Source organism: Muntiacus reevesi, chromosome 2 (genome assembly GCF_963930625.1).
Source record: "Muntiacus reevesi chromosome 2, mMunRee1.1, whole genome shotgun sequence".
NCBI lineage: Eukaryota > Metazoa > Chordata > Mammalia > Artiodactyla > Cervidae > Muntiacus > Muntiacus reevesi.
The window spans coordinates 103,980,490-103,997,759 of NC_089250.1; the positions used below are offsets into that span (position 1 = coordinate 103,980,490).

Sequence of the window (17,270 nt, forward strand, 5' to 3'; positions counted from 1 at the left end):
GCTATCCTTTGTCAGATTATTATCTAGTTTTATCAGAGAGCACGTGCTCTCTCCTAAAAACAATTGCTACAAACAGAAACTCCACAATCTGTCATTCCTGTTGGATGAAGAGATGTTCGGTGCCCACTCTGAGCAGACTGGACCACCCTGACCTCATTTATGCATGTTACACTCCCTTTAATGAGTCAGGCTCAAGTCAGAGGTCAACTCCTCCAGGAAACCTTCCAGACTGCTCTGTCTCCTTCCCAGTACTTATACCACCTGAAATTACTTACTATGCCCCTTTACTGGCTGTACCCCCAACCTCTGACTCAGAGCTCTGTGAGAGCACACTGTGCTACTTTGCTTTGTCCTGGTTTAGAGCAATGCGTGTATTCATCCTGGTATGGTAGGAGCTCAATAAATATTTGCTGAGAGAATTCAGCATTCATTTAATTTTCATTTTTAAAACACTCAACATAGATATTTTTATCCACTTACAGATAAAGAAACACAAAAAGTTTGTGTAATATCTTAACATATATACATGCATATACACATACACACATTCCTCTTAACTCAAGGAAAAAAATGGGTCGAAGAATAGATTTTCTTTTTGAGAATGAAAATCAATTTTTTTAATCAACAAAATGCTCACTACTTAGATACTAAATTCTAAGGAAATCTCAAGATGTTAACTATATTCCAATAAAAATTAATTATAAAAAGAGAAATCTCAAGACAAGATAAATGCATTTTTGCTTTAGCCAAACTTGTTACTCTTGAGCTTCTGAAACCCAGAAATAGAAATTGAAACTTTATTCTAATAAGTTCAAAATTCACTTATCTCAGTTATGTCAAGTTAAACATCCTTGTCTTTTAGTTGATTAGAACTTTTTCTGTGTACTCATATAACATTACAAAGATGTTTACCTATTAAAATTTATGTATTGAGAAAAGGCATATAAGACACAAAACAGCAGTTACAAAAAATTAGTCATAACTTCTTAACTATCAGCTAATGTAAAAATCCTCACAGGTGACTTACTAAGCTTTTCTTAAAGGAGCACTGTATTCAAAATCTGTAGAAACTCCGTCGCCCTACAGAAAGAGAAATCACTTAAGAAATTAATACTTATTTTCTGAAAACCCAAACAGAACACAATGAGTTTTTGGGGTTTTTTTAACTACTGTTTTTCTTTCAAAAGATTTAATCCAATAATGCATTTTTATAAAGCACTCATCAGAGTGTCCAACACATAGTTAAGTATTTGAAAAATATTACCTTTTTGTTTTGAGTGGCTCAAAGTCAGTGCTTTAACTTGACATACTGCACTACCTCCCCATAACAAAGAAACTATTATTATCCCTTCAACATGCTACAGGCAGAAAAACCAATTTCTATCAGATAAAATGGACTCCTGCAACATTTCTGAGGAAAAGGAGACATCAATCAATTACCCAAGCCATGCTGAGCCAGCAGCATCAGCACCACTTTCAAGGGAATTTGTCAGAAATGCAGTCTCAAGCCCCACCCCAGACCTTCTGAATCAGAATCTCCATCTTCATCAGAAACCAGACGATCTGTGTGCACATTAACGACTGGGGAGCCCTGATGTATGAGAGCTGGTCCTGTGTTCAAGAGCCTTAGCCTGTCAGCTGAGGAGTCAAGACAGACACAGAAAGCAGCAGTAGGCCACACCAAAGAGTATGTAATTGAGATACATGGATTTTAACGTTAAGTTCTCTAGGACTTGAAAGGTGAGGACTTGAGGCGGACCTAGCAAAAGGTCAGATTTGGGTGAGCTGGACAGGAAAAACTGGGCAAAAGGTTTGAATTAGAGATGCTTCTTGGGCAAGTCACTTGACTTCACTTTGCTCTCCTTCCATGATATCTTTGACTCTCTAGGATTCTGCAAGTTGAGGTAAGGAAAATTAGGATGGCAGGAATGAAGTGGAATGAGCACATGTCACACGTGTGGATGCCCGTGGGGCTAGGGAGTGAGAAGTCCCACCTGAGCAGAGGAGGCTGAGTGCTGCTGGGGCCAACAAGACAACAACGTTCAGAAGGGAGCTCAAGTTGCTTTCCCAGGGTTTGTAGAATGTTCTCTGTGGAAACTGGCCTACCTGCCCATGCACGTAACACCTTGATGAAACTGGGAGCCATTTAATTTCCTAGGGCTGAGTCTGCAATCATCAGCTTCAAAGGTGACTGAAGGGCTGATGAAGAAAAACATAGATTTGCCTCCTTGGCTGCAGGAACCTGAGTGTCTGCCAGTCCTATCTCTTTCTGACTTGGCCAAACTTCCTATCCTTGTCCTTCCTTTCTTCGCCTATTGCTTCCCTTGACCTTTAGGACCAGAGTCTCTAAAAGTATTGAAGAGTTTCACATTTTAGCCAAGATCACCATCTTTTGGTAGCAGGTTCTTTTGCAAATGGGCTTTTTTGTACATCAGTTAAAACACACACTTCACTGACCATCAGCTCTTTTAATCCTTTCTGGTTTGGTATATTTCACCAGTTACAATTTGAATTTCTGTCCCAGGACACTGAAAACACATCTCCTATTTGCCTGAGGTGCCAGAGACAATAAAAAGTTTGATAGTCGCAGTGCTCAGTATGCACCATGGGTGGCTGAATCTCTACACTGGAACCAAACAGCAAAATAATGGTGAATCATGAGAAGATTAACTTCAACTTGAAGATTGCTTCAACTTGGAGAGCTTTAGGGAAAAAAAGAGTGAGACTACATTCATTAACAATACTGAAGTTTGGTTCCAATAATGTTTCCATTTTACACTACAAGCTTATTTTCAAATGTAACACACAATAGTTATAAACCGAACCAATTAATTTTCTTGCTTTAATATCCATTTCCCTTTGCCAATCTCACAGGAGTCAAGTTTCCAGCAGTAAAAAAGAGAACCATGTTTGTTTTTCTGAGTTGCAATATACTGTGTTGGGACACTGATGTTCTATCAACCATATGGCTCGCAAAAGATTAATAATCAGAAAATCAGAGTAAAGTTTTAAAATACTCCCACCTTGTGGCAGTTTATAAATATGACAGCCTAAACAGGATAGTCTTGCTCTCCGTCTGTTCATTTGTCCCTCTGCTTTCTTTCTAGCAAAGGAAAAGCACTTGGATGTAGAAAGTTCTAAATCATTCAGGAAGAAACAGGAGATTCCTTCTGAGACACTGGGTTTCTGATTGCAAAGTTATGTCCACAAAATGCAGCACTCAAGCTGCAAGTCATCTTCAGTTGTTCCTAAATACTCTGGCCACCTGATGTGAAGAGCCGACTTGTTGGAAAATACCCTGATGCTGGGAAAGACTGAGGGCAGGAGGAAAAGGAGATGACAGAGGATGAGATGGTTAGATAGCATCATCAACTCAATGGACATGCGTTTGAGCAAACTCCAGGAGAGAGTAAAGGACAGAGAAGCCTGGCATGCTGCAGTTCATGGGGACGCAGAGTCAGACATGACTTAGTGACTGACCAACAATGGATCTTATGTGCCTTGTCTCTCCAGCTCCATCATAGAACCTAAAGCACAGGCTTGCATTGCATGCCCTGCCCATCCCACCCCATCAATGAAAACAAAAGATCCATCCATAATCGTTGGCCAAGACTTCCCCAGTAGCGCAGTGGATAAGAATTCACCTGCCAATGCAGGGAACACAGGTTTGATCTCTGGTCCAGGAAGATTGCTATGGAGCAAGTAAGCCACAAGTACTGAGGCCCTTGCACCTACAGCCTGTGTTCTGCAACAAGAGAAGCCACCTCAATGAGAAGCTCAGGTACCGCAACTAGAGAGTAGCCAGCCCCAGCTTGCTATAACTAGAGAAAGTCTGCTTACAGCAATAAAGACACAGTACAGCCAAAAATAGACTAAAAAATAAATTAAAAATTATGGTTGGCTTCTTCTACTAGAACTCCTAGAAGATTTTGCATAATACAATTGATTATACTATTTCCACTTTCACTCAACAGATATTTAGTGTCTCCCATGTGCCAGGCCCTGGATGTTGGAACAAGTCAGAATAGATTAAGATCTCATAGAATGTACAGAAGTGAGGAAGACAGGCATTGAGTGAATTATAAGACTGATGCATGTTACCAACTGGGAAGGGGCACTGTGGGAGAATATCTAGTCCAGTAGTGAGTGTGTGTGCATGCCCAGTCGTGTCTCTGTGACCCCATGGACTGTAGCCTACCAGGTTCTGACCATAGAATTTTCCAGGCAAGCATACTGGAGTGGGTTGCCATTTCCTCTTCCAGAAGATATTCCTGACCCAGGGATTGAACCCGCATCTCTTGCACCTTCTGCACTGGCAGGCAGATTCTTTACCACTGTGCCACCAGTAGTGAATACAGTGGGTTAAAAGGATGGACCCTGCAGTCAGGCAGGCCTGGGGTGGGATTCTGAAGTCAGCCACTTAGATAAATTGCTCAACCTTCCTCTGCCTCTGTCTTCTCATCTGCAAAATGGGGATTAATAATAAAACCTATTCATAAAGTGGTTGTGAGGGTGAAATGAAATAACATATGAAAACCAATTAGCACAGAATGTGTCTGGCTGAACTTGCCTGAAATCACTGCCCCCAGCTGAGAGTTTTGTTCTAGAAGCCAGTGAGGGTACTTGGGAAGCAGAGATTACCACAGTAGTATTTCCTCTTCCTCTGCATTGCTCTCCTCCTTCAAATACTTGGCAAAGAAAAATGCTTCAGTGTCCTGGAAGAATTTTCTCTGCCCTCTGCATCCTTCTTCTGAGCATAAAACTGAGATACAAAGTTGCAACTCTCTAGAAACCCCAGGAGTCTCTGACCCAGTGTGGTCGCACTGAGTCAGTAATCCTCTCTAAGAAAGGATGCCAAGTGTGGAAATGGCCACTGCACATGAGTTAAAGCATGGATTGAACTCAGGATTGCTATACACTTTTTTTCATTTAAATACATAACCTACCAAGCTGTAAAAGTGGCTTTTGGTTGTCCCTAACTTTACCCAGGAAAACCAGAAAAGCAAGTAGTTAGGAACTAAAACTAAGCATTCCTGCTTAAAAGTGTGAAGCCAATCCTCCTTGCTGTCATTGGAAATGATTATCAGTGTTTAAAAGAATAAAAATGCCCATCTATGAGCATCACATTTGATACTAGCAGTGTCCCGCTCATGGTAGACAGCCAGGAAATGCCAGTTGAAGTGGAATAAATGTATACACTGGGCCTTGAAGTTGTTTTTATGGATAATTTAAACAGGAAAACTCCAGAATAAACCTCTCTTTAGAGAAGGTATCTTTTGAAACAATGGTTCTCAACTGGGGGCAATTTTTGATTGTCATGGCTGGGGGAGTAGGGGAAGACTACTGTCATCTACTGGGTCAAAGCCCAGGACCTGTCAAACATTCTATAACAGACACGACACCTCACACAATAAAGAACTTCCCAGTCCAAAATGTTAATAACACATTTGAGAAGCTCTGCCTTAAAAGCACACACACACACACACACACACACACAAAGTCTTAAGGTTTTGTTAGAATATGAGAAAGAATAAATATGGGCTCCTTACTTTTGTTGGTATGTTATTTTCACTAACTAGTAAAGCAGGTTTACAGGAAAATAAACCACCTCTTATCACTACCACAGCCTGATGACCTATTTGAATAGCTGATCAGGAATTCCTATAGCTTTTAACACAGCTATCATTGTAATGTATCTATTTCATTTTTTAAAATATTGTTTCTATACATTTTCTATGTCGAAATGGCAACTCACTCCAGTATTCTTGCCTGTAGAATCCCATGGACAAAGGAGCCTGGCAGGCTACAGTCCATGGGGTCACATAAGAGTTGGACACAACCACCACATATAGTCGTTACTGTAAAATAGTCAGACATCTGAGAACAGCCATCAGCTTTTTAAAGTTTTAAATATTTTTTCAAATATCTGTTTCATATTAGTTACATTTAGCCCTTAATCTGTTTTTGCTTTCACCTAATATACAGTGCTTCCTCATGTGAAGATTTAAAAAATAGACTTGTCTAGGGCTCCCTGGTGGCTCAGACAGTAAAGAATCTGCCTTCAATGCAGGAGACCTGGGTTTGATCCCTGGATTCGAAGATCCCCTGGAGAAGGGAATGACTACCCACTTCAGTATTCTTGCCTGGAGAATATCACGGACAGAGGAGCCTGGAGGGCTATAGTTCATGGGGTTGCAAAGAGTCGAACATGACTGAGCCACTAACACGTTCACTTCACTTTCACAGTGTTCCTCAAGTGAAGATTTGAAAAACAGACTTGTCTAGAAGGGCCATGACAGAACACTTGAGAATACTGTAGAAGTTCTGGGAATGTTGTTACCCAGAAAGTTTTCCTTTTCTTCCAGCAGTCTCTTATCAAGTATCTTAAAAGTTCAAAGCACAATTATCTAGTCTTTAGTCTACCAGGTTTTTCTATAGTTTCATCTCAGTCAATTTTAAATAATTTTAAACAAAACAAAATGAAAAAGAATATTCCTTTGAAACCCTGAACTTAAAATCTGAAGTATTTTCTCACCCATAAAAATGCAAGTTGGTCTATGCTCTGGTCCCCAAGGGACCTAGCACCTGGTCTTTCAGCCTCTGTGGTGACTACGGGAAAACGATCAGGTTTATGCATCTGTTTCCCCTGCTAGACTCTGAGCACCTGAAGGACAGGCAAACTTACTGGTCTTGGTACCTCCCGTCCCTACCCCAGAGCCTGGCCCACGGCAGGTGTCAACAAATGCTTGTAGAATGCATAATGACAGGCTAAATGCCTACTGAGTTGTGGTCAGCATTATAAGGCTTAGTCCTTATCTGTCTCTGATTTTTCCTGAGTTCACTTGTGTTCTTTCTAGGTGCTTCGAGTACCCACTATCTCTAGCTGTGGATAAAAAAATCCAAAGGGCAGAACAACAGTTTCTCCTTTCACTTCATTTTAATGTTTATTGATCATGCACTGGAGAAAGTGCTAAGTTAACCTTCAGGAAAGGAGATCCTCAAGTCTAAAGAAAAGAAAACTAGCAAACCAATCTTTAAATACCTATTCAGTTGTCCTGGACCGGCCACCAAACCAGCCTCATCTCACAGGTCTAAGGCACAAAAATGAACTGAGAGACTCTAGAGCGCGTCCCTGATGGCAGACTTCCTTTTCTTCCTTTCACACTGAAGCATATTGCTTTGAACTGTGCTAAGTTTTTTTGTTTAAATTTGTATTTCCTAGTTTTTCCAAATATATAAATAATATGCAAAATATATTTTAATAGGGAGTGAAAGAGAGAGAGAGATCCTAAGTCTGGAGTTTAGTGAATGTACTAGAGGTGAGAAGGAATACATTGAGGAGTAATATTAAATCCTGGTAAAAATTGAGTGCATAAATCACTTAAAACTTTTTTCAAAATTCTTCTAGAATATTACATGGGAATATGGGATAAATACACTAAGGCTTTTTTTTTTAGACTAAGACTTTTGGCAAGTAGATTTAGTCAATTCCACAAGCCCTTGATGTGAAGCTAATCTGTGTGCCATATTGCTTCTAAAGAAAGTTCAGGATTTAGAATCCAGCTGTTAGCTATTCTCTCACCATTACCCCCAAGTTCTTATGTTACTTTGTAAAATCTATTAATGTTATTACTTTATGCACTGTGTGGTTGGAAAATGCCAGCCACAGGATTGCATAATGAATGCATTGTTAAGGTAAGATGGGGACTTTGATGACCATATTGCTGCTTTATTTGAGGGAGAAAATAAAATATATAAGGATTCGATTAACAACATTCACTGGGCTCAGTAAAACCGCAGCTATTCTCCATGTGATTTACACTAGAATCACCTGAGGAGCTTTAAAAACCAGTGCTGCTTGGGTCTCACCCCTCAGAGATTCTGTTGTGACTGGTCCGGCACAGGAATTTTTAAAGCGCCTCGGGTGATTTTAATCTGTAACCAGCTTGATGTTTACTGCCCTTGAAAGCCCCAACTTAATAAGACTTATTCAAGATCATCAACTGCTTACCGCGTAGCTGACATAATTCTCAGATACTCCGCTCTTGTACTAACTGCTCCGAATGGAAGGATACATTGACCTGTTTCCTAACACCCAGGTAACAACAGGAAGCAGCTGAGGTCAAGGAATATTTAACTATTCTGTTAATACTTATCTAACCAGAGGGCCTTCCCCCGCCCCCTCATTGCACCATGTAGCATGTGGAACTCCCCCAACTAGTGATTGAACCCATGTCCCCTACAGTGAAAGCTGGAGTCTTAATCACTGGACCACCAGGGAGGTCCTCAAAGAGCCATTTTTAAAATGAGAAAAGTTCTCCCTATGTTACAGCTTAATTCCTTTCCATCTTTCTACTAAATTACTTAATTCCTTGCAAAATGTCTCATCTTTTTGGTCCAGAAAAGAATTTCTAAATGTCTGAACTATAGGTAAGGTTAAAAATATACAGCTAGGATCTTTTATGCTAAATGTAGTATCAGCCATGTTCAGTCACATAAAACTCATCTAATTTCATTGTCTTCCACATTTGGTGCTAACTGAATGAAAATCCAGTGGCTACAATGGATGAGTTTTCTTTTTTTTGTTGTTGTTGGTCCAGGGATAGAATCTGTGCCCCCTGCAGTGGAAGTCTTAACCACTGAACCAGCAGGGAAGTGCCACCTACTCCTGTTTTTGGTATATATTTTTTTAATTGGCTCTAGTTCTTCTTTACATAAATCTTACTTTTCTAGACATGTGCATCCATCTAGATATAAGCAGTCTTATCATAAAATTTGGTTAAATAAACTTGCAGACATGAACATTGTTGATACCATTTGACAGAGAACACAACACAGGAAGGTAAACAAACAAGTGGGTCTGATTTTTTTCTTTTCTTTTTTTTTTTTAAGTAAAACTTGGTTCTACAAGCATCTAGGATTTCAGGCACTGTACTTCAAAGCAAAATACTACTTACATTTTCTAGGAGGCAAACAGCAGCTGGATTCCCACGAAATGCTTTTGCTGTGAATGCATCGGCTATGAAAATAGGGAGTTTCATTTTCTTTGTAAGCTGTTTCTGCAAACTCTCAAAACTGGTGGTAGACTGCTTTCCTTCTTATTGCTGCAAAAAAATCAAAAAGTTAATGTTTTACTTGATGCAAAGAAACAGCTAACATTTCCCAAGTACAAAGTCAAGTAATTATTCTAATACACCTGCATTTAAAGATAAGTAATCCTTTGATTTAAGCCTCTAGATTGAATTTGCTTTAAAATACTGGATGAATAGAATATTTTCTTTTCATAGTGTAGATATATTTAACATAGTAATATTCTTAGAGTAGCCAAAACTAGCATAAGCTATGTTGTTAATCAAATATGTGAAACTTCCAAAGAGCATATATGTTACTGATAGTTTACCAATGAATATTACTGCCCTTTTAAAATGATGCATTTTTTCTAATTATAAAAACTCCATCATAAAAAACTTAGAAAATCAAAAAATGAATCATAACCATGCAAATCAGCAATAACTTTTTTTGGACTTAACATAGTCTAAGGAACCTCATGTTTTAATTTTGTGTTATTTTGTAAAGCTACAGTTGGAGACTTTTTAGAGCTCATGATATAGATTTGTTAAAATTAAGCTTTTTATTATAAGAAGAATACTTTCTCTTTACTGAAAACCTATAAAATACAGAAAAATGGTGTGGGATGTGTGAAGAATCTTCTGTATCTTCATGCTGTGGAGATAAACTGTTTACATTCTGGGTATTTCCTTTCCTTTTACTAGAAGCATGGATTTTGTCATAGGTAGGGAAGAATTCTCTCAAAATTATAGAACTTTTTAAAAACTCAGCAAACTATGGGGTGTTTTGCTTAACTATAATAGAAATTAACCCATCCTAACATGTATTTCTTGTTCTCAAGGAGATGAGGATAAACAATGGCTAGGCAGCTCCCAGGTCTACAGAGTTGTTTTCTTTTTCTTTTTGTTTATTATACAAGGGTTTTGCTTAACTTTCTTGCCATATTGCCTACTTTTTTCCTTTTTTTAAGGTATAATTGACATATTACTTTCAGGTTTACAACATAATGATCCAATATTCATATATATTGGGGAATGACCTACCACAAAAAGTCTAGTTAATCTATCACCAAACATAGTTACAAAAAAAGGTTTGTTTTTTTTTCCGTGTGGTGGAAGTTTGAAGATCTACTCTCTCAGAAACTTTCAAATATTCAATACATTATTATTAACTATGAAGCCAGAAAGATAAACACCAATATAGTACACTAACGCACATATATGGAATTTAGAAAGATGGTAACAATAACCCTATATGCAAGACAGAAAAAGAGACACAGATGTATAGAACAGACTTTTGGACTCTATGAGAGAAGGCGAGGGTGGGATAATCTGAGAGAATAACATTGAAACATGTATATTATCAAGTGTGAAACAGATCACCAGTCCAGGTTGGATGCATGAGACAAGTGCTCAGGACGGGGGCACTGGGATGACCCAGAGGGAGGGCATGGGGAGGGAGGCGGGAGGGGGGATCAGGATGGGGAACACATGTAAATCCGTGGCTGATTCATGCCAATGTATGGCAAAAACCACTACAATATTGTAAAGTAATTAGCCTCCAACTAATAAAAATAAAGGGAAAAAAAATAAAATAAAACTTACTTGAAAAGAAAAAAAAAAAAAAAGGAAAAGATATAGATAAAATGCTTAGGAAGACAAGGACAGAGCAATAACTCTGCCCAGGAGACAGTCAGAGGGAGCTCCAGAGATGAGCTCCCAGAGCTGTCATCCAGAGATGACATTTGAGTGGGTCTAAAAACACACACACATATACACACACACAAATATCCAGCGGTTCCATAAGGTGGAAACAGGCATTTTGGGTAGAGTGCATAGATTAATCCCAGGGCAAGCAATTTGATATAGAAATAGATATGCATGAGGAAAGGAGACTGCAGAGATGAGGCTATCAAGATCTGCTGGAGTCAATGTTCAAGAAGGAGCAGATATATGTAGACTTATAACTGATTAATATGGTTGTACCGTAGAAACCAACACAAGATGGTAAAGCAATTATCCTCTGATTAAACTTAAAAAAATTTTTTTTTAATAGATAACCTACAAGGACCTACTGTACAGCACAGAGAACACTGCTCAATATTCCATAATACAGGTTTCCCTGGTGGTCCAGGGGTTAGGAATCTGTCTTGCAAAGCAGAGGATGCCGATTTGATCCCTGGTCTGGGAAGACCCCCCACATGCCAAGGTGCAACTAATAAGCCCATGGGCCACAACTACTGAGTCAACACACACTGCCACTACTGAAGCCTGCACACTCTAGAGCCCGTGCTCCACAAGAGAAGCCACCACAATGAGAAACCATCACACCGCAGCTAGAGAGTAGCCCCCACTCTCCGTAACTAGAGAAAGCCCTTGTACAGCAAGGAAGACCCAACTCAGCCATAAATAAATAAATAAATAAATAAATAAATAAATAAATAAAACTATTCTATAATAACCTAAATGGGAAAACAATTTGAAAAAGAATAAATATTTGTATATGTATAACTGAATCACTTTGCCATACACTTGAAACTAACACAACATTGTTAATCAACTATGCTCCAATATAAATTTTTTTTTAGTGTTAAAAAAAAAATCCAAAATTCAGTTCAACAGCTACTATGTGGCAGGCCAACCCCAAAGCTAGGTACCAGGGAGAGAAGAGAGTTTCATGAATGAGCCATATGCCTCTACTGAGAGTCTAATCTAGAGCTTGTTTTTGAAGATGTCTCTCTTTTTTTCTCTCTCTCTCCTTAAAATTAATTTTGTTTTCATTTCTGTAAGAAAAATGCACTTATTTGATGGGAATTGTGTTGGATCCGTGGATTAACTTGAGTTGTAAAATCATTTTGAAGATCTTTTAATCCAAGAACATGGGTGTATGACTGCTAAGTTTCTTCAGTCATGTCCGACTCTTTGCAATCCCATGGACTGTAGCCCACCAGGCTGTGCTTCTCCAGGCAAGAATACTGGAGTAGATTGCCATGCCCTCCTCCAGGGGATCTTCCCCACTCAGGATCAAACCTGAGTCTGTCATGTCTTCTGCATTGGCAGGCAGGTTCTTTACCACTAGTGCCATGGGGGAAGTCCCAAGAAGATGGGTATATCTTTCCAAAAGAAGAAAAGAAAAAGGCAGGCTTAATTAACTTCCTCCTGAACTGCTGAGAGAAAGTTTGAGGCAGGTAAAGTTTAAGCAACTTGACTTTCTTTACCCAGTAAATGGGCTTGGGCAAATTTTAGCATCCTGGTCAATCTAATGGCTGGTCCTGAGCTGCAGCTTTCAGGCAGAGCTCTGTGCACTACCAGCAGGGTGTTTTTCAAATGATCCAAAGAATTTAATTTATCCTTCTCTAATTTCACTTACATTCCATTAGGATCCCTAGTACAGCTTTATATGCCCCTTAATAATGGCAAGCAAATAAACTGTTTAAATAGAAATCAATTACTCCCAGAGGGTACCTCATAAATCTAAATTCATATGATTTCTAAACTATTCATATCTCTTTTAAAACTTTTTAGTTTTTAATCATCAATTTAGTGTATGAATAGAAACTTTTTATAAACAATAAAATAATACAGAAAAAAATAAAATCCCATTTGACAATCCCCTGTCTCACTACATTCCCTGCAGTTCCATCAGGTTAGTTTTTGAGGACACGGTAGACATCTTCCTGAATTCTAACCTTGGTTCCATTTATCATGTGAATGTAAGGAAATTATAAACCTTCCTTGTTCAAACAGTTTAGTCATTAAGCCTGCCCATGGGTGTGCCTGGGAACGTTGATGCTTATTTGTCCCTCTATAATAGTCTTAGCTTGTTTATAGTCTCCTGTGCTACAGACAACAGAAAGTTGACTCCTGTATTCTGTAGCTGTTAATATAAAAGAACCCACTTGGCTTTTGCTTGTGACTGCTGCCTCAAAACAATGCTACTCACTAATAAATGCCAACTTAGTTCTTTAAAAATGTAAATACTTAGTAACAGAACGCTGACTGGCATTCAAAGTGTACATGAATACTATGCACCTTACTTGTTGGAAAAAAGAAAATAACTATAAAAAGAAAGTCAAATTATAAAATGTTTTAAATAAAAATTTGGAGGAAATTCTATTTTTAAATTAGTTTCATGGCACTCAACTACTTTGCGTTTAGTTTTACTCATGTTTCCTGGACTTAACAGAAGCTCTGAAACACTGCCTTTGTCAAAAAAAATCTTGAGACTAATTCTGATTTCCTCAACATTTATGTTCCAACACCTACAGTTTTGGAAACTTTTCACTTTTCTGATGAAGCTTACAGTTCTTATCATCATGACCTACCATTTATCAACCAAATTATTGCCCCTCCCCAATTCCTCTTCCTACTGGTAACCACCTCTCATTTGTTTTCTAGATCTGGGAGTCCAATAGCAGTAAACAGCATGTCCTTTTCAAGTGCACATGGAGCATGTTCCAGAATAGACCATAGGTTAGGCCATAAAACAAGTCTCAATAAATATAAAGGCTTGGAAGCATACAAACTGTGTCCTTCAATCACAATGGAATAAGATTACACTTCAATAACAAGAGGAAAATGAAATTTGAGGAATGTGGAAATTAAATAACATTTCCCCAAAATAAAAGGAACTGGGTTCCCTGGAGAAATGGTCACTTCTGGGGCAAAGGCAAAGAAAATACCAAATAAGCCTTCAGCATCTTCTAATAGAACAAAGTAAGACAATCTCAAAAAATAAAAAGAATAAGTGGGCTTCCCTGGCAGTCCAGTGGTTGAGACACTGTACTTTCACTGCAGGGAGAATGGGTTTGATCCTGGGTCAAAGAACTAGGATCCCGCAAGTCAGCAAATAAATAAATAGAATAGGGGTATGTCAAAGGGATACAGGAGCCAACCTGAAAGTGCTCCCAGTGGCCTAAGAAAGAACAATTTGAACAACAAAATAAGTTATGTAGATTATAACTCAAAGTATAAAATTAGTATCTGTGGGTCTGACGGACATATATATAAAGATGAAAGAATGAATGAAAGGAAAACCTCATAGAATTATTTTTAACTCAAGTTCTTTTTTTCCTTTTATTTATTTTTGGCCACATTGGGTCTTTGTTGCTGGTCTTGGGCTTTGTCTAGTTGTGACAAGTAGGGGCTACTCTTCATTGCAATATGTGGGCATCTCATGATGCTGGCTTCTCTTGTTTTGGAGCATGGACTCTTAAGACTGCACATTCAGTAGCTGCAGCACACAGACAGTTGCCCTGTGGCATGTGGGATCTTAGATCCCTGACCAGGGATTGAACACATGTCCCCTGGACTGCAAGGCGGATTTTTAACCACTGGGCCACCAGGGAAGTCCCTAGAATAATTTCAAATAATTTATCTAGCTACTCGCCCTTCCAGGAGATGGAGCTTAAATACCCCTTGAGTGTGAACTGCACTCAGTGACTTTTTCCCAAAAGAGTAGAGCATAAGAGAATAAAAAGTAACTTCACAGTGGAGAAATCTGGCAAGTACTGCGTCAGGCAGGTTTGATTAAGGGTAACACCATCAGTGATAAGTCAGGTTGATAGCATCTACCTTGGATATGACGTGATGAAAATGGCACTTTACTTTGGTGGTCTTCCTCCTGAGAACCCATTGCTCCTACTTAATCATGGCAAAAACATTAGAGATATCCCAATTGAAGAGTATCCCTCAGAGGAACAGAGAAGGCTAATCATAAGGAGAATGATGACTAATTAATGTAGTATCCAGGATGAGATCTTGGAACAGAAGGATGTTAGGGAAAAACTAGTGAACCCCATATAAAGTGTGTAGTTAATAATAATGAACCAATGTAGGTTCATTAGTTGTAACAAACACATCATAATAAATGCAAGATGTTAATAATAGAGGCAACTGAATGAAGGATACATAGGAACTCTCCATTCTATCTTCTTTAATCAATTAGGCTGTGCCAGGTCTTAGTTGGGCATGCAGGGCCTTTTTCCTTTTTAGTTGCAGCATGCAGGATCTTTAGTTACAGCATGTGAACTCTTAGTTGCAGCATGTGGGATCTAGTACCCTGACCAGGGATTGAACCTGGACCCTCTGCATTAGGAGCACAGAGTCAGCCATTTTTTGTAGACTGACATATACTGAAATGCTAGGATTTTACTAATGCCCTCAAATCAATTTCTACTTTATTAATAGCAACCACATCTGCCTATGTTGGAAAATAGCAGTATTTACATGTGAGTGAGTGAAAGTAACTCAGTCATGTCTGACTCTTTGCGACCTCATGAAATATACAGTTCATGGAATTCTCTAGGCCAAAATACTGGAGTGGGTAGCCTTTCCTTTCTCCAGGGGATCTTCCCAACCCAGGAATTGAACCCAGGTCTCCCACACTGCAGGTGGATTCTTTACCAGCTGAGCCACCAAGGAAGTCCATTTATATGTGAAATATCACTCATTCTGTCCACAGATGATTCTTAGTACTCATCTGATTTTACAGATTTCCCTGGAATTTTTGCTGCTCCCTCCCACGCAACACAGTGCTTAGGACATTGTACTTTCCAAAATTTTTCTACTAAATTCACTATTGAAATAAGTTTTACAGGAAGGACCACATTAACAATATAAAAGACAAGAAACAGGACAGAACTGGAATTATTTCAACTACTAATCTCTACTCTATATAACAATTCATTTTAGACACTAAGAAACTTAAGATTCAGGGGACTTCCTTGGCAGTCCAGTGATTAAGACCCCAAACTCCCAAAGTAGGGTGCATTTTTTTTTTGGCTTAATCACTCAGTCATGTCCGACTCTGTGACCTCATCAACAGTAGCCCACCAGGCTCCTCTGTTCATGGGATTCTCCAGGTAAGAATATTGGAGTGGGTTGCCATATCCTTCTCATGGATGGGTTCAATCCCTGGTCAAGAAACTGGGATCCCACAGGTCATACCTTGACGTGGCCACAAACAAACAGCAACAAGAACTGAGTTTCAGGAAAGTTAACTGCCTCAGAATCAAACAGCTGTAGGTAAGTGTGAAATCTTAGGGTTAGAACCTAGGCCGATCTGACTCCCTGGTTACGAAGACAATTGTAATTTTGTCACTGATTTTCTTTATAAAGTTTGGAACATTACTTTATCTTCTGATTCTATTTATTGGTTCAAGAAATAAGTTTGCTAGACTGTGGTGAAAATTAGTTAAAGTACCTTCACCCCCAATATAACTATTGTTATTTGTACACTAAGAGGCATATGTATTGATATGTATATAATGAAAACATGTATTTTTAACTACAACTTAGAAGTTTAAAATCATGTGTGGGGAAAGGGAGGGAATGGTCTGATATCTATACTGTGTTCTCTAAGTTATCAATATGCTTATGGAATATTAAAAGCAGTATAACAAGTTAACTTAAATTCCTTAAGTAGCTATCTTTTGTGGCTGTTTTCCCTGTTCTCCCCAGCAATCCACTGGAACAGAAATAATGTTCAACATTTTAAATTATTTTCAAAAACTAGAGAAAGTGTGCTAGATGCTTTCTTCTTTTTAAGTCGCAATTTGTTTACTTAGTGTATGGTTATTCAAATTGGATGAGACCTCTCGGTTTCCCTAATCCCAGAATAAACACTAAGGTGATTTGAAGAAACAAACAAAATATCAAGAATGTAAACTGTGTAATTAAGCTTTGTCTTGAGAAATAATTTTGAATTATTATGGAGATCACTGCTTTCTAAAAACAGTAAATATATTAATATATAAAAGAATAAGCATTTCACAAAACCTTAGTTCGACAGATTTAGTGCTCAGAAACCATTTAGAAACACTCCTAGAAACTTATTTGTGGGTTTGTTGTTAGTTTATTTGCTTTTCCTATAGACAAAGATTATAATCCTGTTTTTATGTTATTTCAGAATGCGGTAGGGGTATGTGAACAACTATTTTAGCCAACTTTTAATTAATGTGCCTTCCCTCCCCCAGGAGAGTGCAATCTCTTCAATTTCTTTCTTCTTTTTTCAAGCTCTGCATGGAATTTTCCTGTTCTCTTCCTGGTGGTGTAGTCATGATCTCATGTCTGTATCTTGTTTTCCTCTGGGAGCTGTGGGTACTTCTATTTTCTTCTCCTTTTTCATCTTTTCTCTCATTTTGGCCTCTAACAAGATCCTCTCCAGGGTTCCTCTGATTTCCATATAATAGGAAAGCAATG

The 17,270-nt window shown here is 38.5% G+C and overlaps 1 protein-coding gene across 7 annotated transcripts in view; it reads right to left on the reverse strand.

Annotated features, from left to right (window-relative positions):
* PBLD (phenazine biosynthesis like protein domain containing) overlaps positions 1-17,270 on the reverse strand; it is a 34,969-nt gene that overhangs the window by 14,118 nt on the left and 3,581 nt on the right. For 4 of the 7 annotated variants that reach the window (XM_065922443.1, XM_065922449.1, XM_065922444.1 and 1 more), the window contains exon 2: positions 8,958-9,104. In XM_065922443.1, the coding sequence (XP_065778515.1) occupies positions 8,958-9,041 (84 nt within the window). In that variant the 5' untranslated portion in view covers positions 9,042-9,104. Of the gene's footprint in view, positions 1-1,027; positions 1,081-8,011; positions 8,076-8,957; positions 9,105-17,270 lie in introns of those variants that run through there. The other 3 variants (XM_065922446.1, XM_065922448.1, XM_065922447.1) reach the window with 3 other exon arrangements.